The sequence below is a fragment of the Dendrobium catenatum genome, unplaced genomic scaffold (genome assembly GCF_001605985.2).
Source record: "Dendrobium catenatum unplaced genomic scaffold, ASM160598v2 fragScaff_scaffold_133, whole genome shotgun sequence".
Taxonomy (NCBI): domain Eukaryota; kingdom Viridiplantae; phylum Streptophyta; class Magnoliopsida; order Asparagales; family Orchidaceae; genus Dendrobium; species Dendrobium catenatum.
The window spans coordinates 11,461,494-11,464,256 of NW_021318595.1; the positions used below are offsets into that span (position 1 = coordinate 11,461,494).

General features: G+C 32.9%; 1 protein-coding gene across 1 annotated transcript in view; it reads right to left on the reverse strand.

Moving 5' to 3' along the window:
* Positions 1-2,530, reverse strand: part of LOC110114129 (endoplasmic reticulum chaperone BiP-like) — a 16,692-nt gene extending 14,162 nt beyond the window's left edge. The window contains exon 1 of the mRNA XM_020846894.2: positions 2,392-2,530. Coding sequence (XP_020702553.2) covers positions 2,392-2,488 — 97 coding nt within the window. The 5' untranslated portion in view covers positions 2,489-2,530. The remainder of the gene's footprint in view (positions 1-2,391) is intronic.
* Positions 2,531-2,763: the final 233 nt, after the last annotated feature.

Sequence of the window (2,763 nt, forward strand, 5' to 3'; positions counted from 1 at the left end):
CTATTAAAACGTTTTCTCAGAGCTAAGAATTCATGAAATAACTCTTTCCTCTTAAATCTTATAATAATAACGTTTAGCTAATTAGAGGTATCGATAGCAGGCGTTCGTTCTAGTGGGATATCAAGAGGTGTTCATTAATACATCAAATAAAGTTATAATTATTAATTAATTATAATTATAAAAATTAAAATAGAAGGATTTATTAATATTTTTAATAGATTGGCGGCCAAGATAATTCAAAAATAAGTAGAATGGATGAACAAGATTTGCCGAGGAAGGAAACTCAAGCCCCTTTTATAATAGTAGTATAGATAGTATAGAATATTACAGTGGCAGATCAGAATTTTTCATAGAAGGGCACTTTTTTTTTTAAACCCAAATAAACATCCATTTTACATTTCTGCAAGTTAACAATGGTTATATAATTCATTTAAGTTGATAAAATTGAAATAAAATCAAAAATATAATTTAATCCATTTTATAATATTTTAAAAACACAAATTTTATAAAATCCATCCAAAGTCAATCACGAAATTACAAAATCTCAAACCACCCCGAATTTCTACTCATTTAAATTCAAATGAGAGAACACATAGAGAGTAAATTGAGAGCTAACCAAACGACGCGTTGTAATTATTCACGTAATCCAACCCCTTAATTATTTGTTGGTGCACCAGCGTTATTGGCCAAACTCCAGGCTAACTTCCAATCTCTCTCTGGCAAATGATCTGGCTATGAACCCATCTCCCAGTCCCAAGCTCCCCATAAAGAAAATACAGGAAAGCCAAAATAATGATAGGTTGTCGATCCCAATCCTAATCAACTATTCATTATCTTGCAAAAAATTTCATTGCTGTCTTCCATCCTTCAAACTATGCAGCATAAGACATTAATTAAAATGTCTGTGTCCATGAAATTCATTCGTTTACTGTGAGACCATTTCATCAAACATCCTATCAATAGACATCATGAGGAGCCTACCGCCTAGAGTTTCTCAATAGCATCTATTCTCATTTTGACATTCCCTCCTGCGATGAGTCTCCTTGGCACTAGTCTTCTACTACCCCAAAAGTATATACTTGTCACTCATATTTCCCTATAATATATACATAAACCCTTTGCCTATAATTATATAGTAGTATATAATTCAAGTTATAGGTCCATATATTATCTAACAACAAACCTATTATTCATCTATGTGATCTCTAAATATGATTATCTATGTACAATAAATGAATAGTGCAGGTTCACGTACAGTAATCTTCATACTAGCTCAATGGTTGAAATTATTAGCGAATACAGAGGTGAGTACGTATTTGACTCACTATCTCCCTAATGCCATTAAACCAATTGCTTTGTGTTGTAGTACTTGATATAGTTATGAATTTCATCCCTATCCCATTCCCCTTTTTTCTTTTTACTATATCATAAAATAAATAGGATCTAGCATACCCCTAACACTTGCCTCATGGATGCTGCCAGTAGCAACCCTCTTATTCGAATTATAATTAGGTAATAGAATACCCAAAGTTCACCGATTGCCATACATCTAAGCATGAACTATCAAGACAACACAATTCGATACATGTACTTCCCGATATTCTCCAAGCGCACATTTCCACAAGACTCGGCTTAGTGATCAGCGTAGAAACATAATATGATATGAACAATATGTTCACAAACAAATGTCCGAAAGAATGCCATAACTGATACTAATAGTCCCTTGTATGTCAGGATAACATACATAAATTAAGATTTATAAATATACGGTTTTATAATTAGCTTAAAGCATCGTTACCAAATCGAAGTAGCGCGCCAGCCACTTCAAACCAGTTCCATGTACTACTGTCATTGTTTCTATCAGTTCATAGGTGATGCAGCCACCTTTTCTTTTTGCCACTCTTTTTTGAAATCAAGAGCACACTATACCCATAGTAAATTATAAATGATAATTTATTAGTTTTGAAATTAACACTCATCTCTCCTACCTCTCTCTCTTTCAAAGTCGCCACCACTTCTTCCTTTGTTGTCGAAGCAGCTGCCCCCCTCAGTTTCAATCCTGCGATTTTTTTTAATAAATAAATATAGGCAGCTCATCTTCATCTGGTGGTTCAGAGTTTTGACTCATCTTGATATATGAGAGTTTAACTTAATTGGCTTAAATGTCCAAATAATATATGTTTGGGTTAATTTGTAAGCTTTCATTTTTAATTTTAGATTTTAAATTGAAAAAGATATATGAAATTTTTTACAGATAAACTAAGTTAGTTAGAAAAATAAATATTAAAAAAAATAGTATGAAAATTTTAAACTTAATTTTAATTAAAAAAAAATTGATCAGAAAATTTTGTTCGGAACTAATAAAAAATAAGAAGAAGATATTGTGATAACCCTTCGATCCTTCGACGACGATGTACTGGCCCATCACCCGGCCGCCGACTTTCAGCGGAGAGTCGGTCAGATCGATGCCAATTCGAGTGGGAGCCATTACTGCACCTAATAACTTAATTCTTAAACCACTGCATGCTATGGCTATATACAAAGAGCTATTTATAGGCTCGATTGCGTGATTTTAGCCGTTGATTTTAAATTATTGCATGTAATAATTGTAACGTACGGATTTATTTTTTAATATTTGTGAGAACTTGGTTTTGGAGCGTCCACGCAGCAGCCTGTGAACTAATCTTTTTGCGTCCACATATAATTGCCTAAATATAAATTTATTTAGAAAAAAGTACGGAACTTCACAATGGTGCGAAGCTT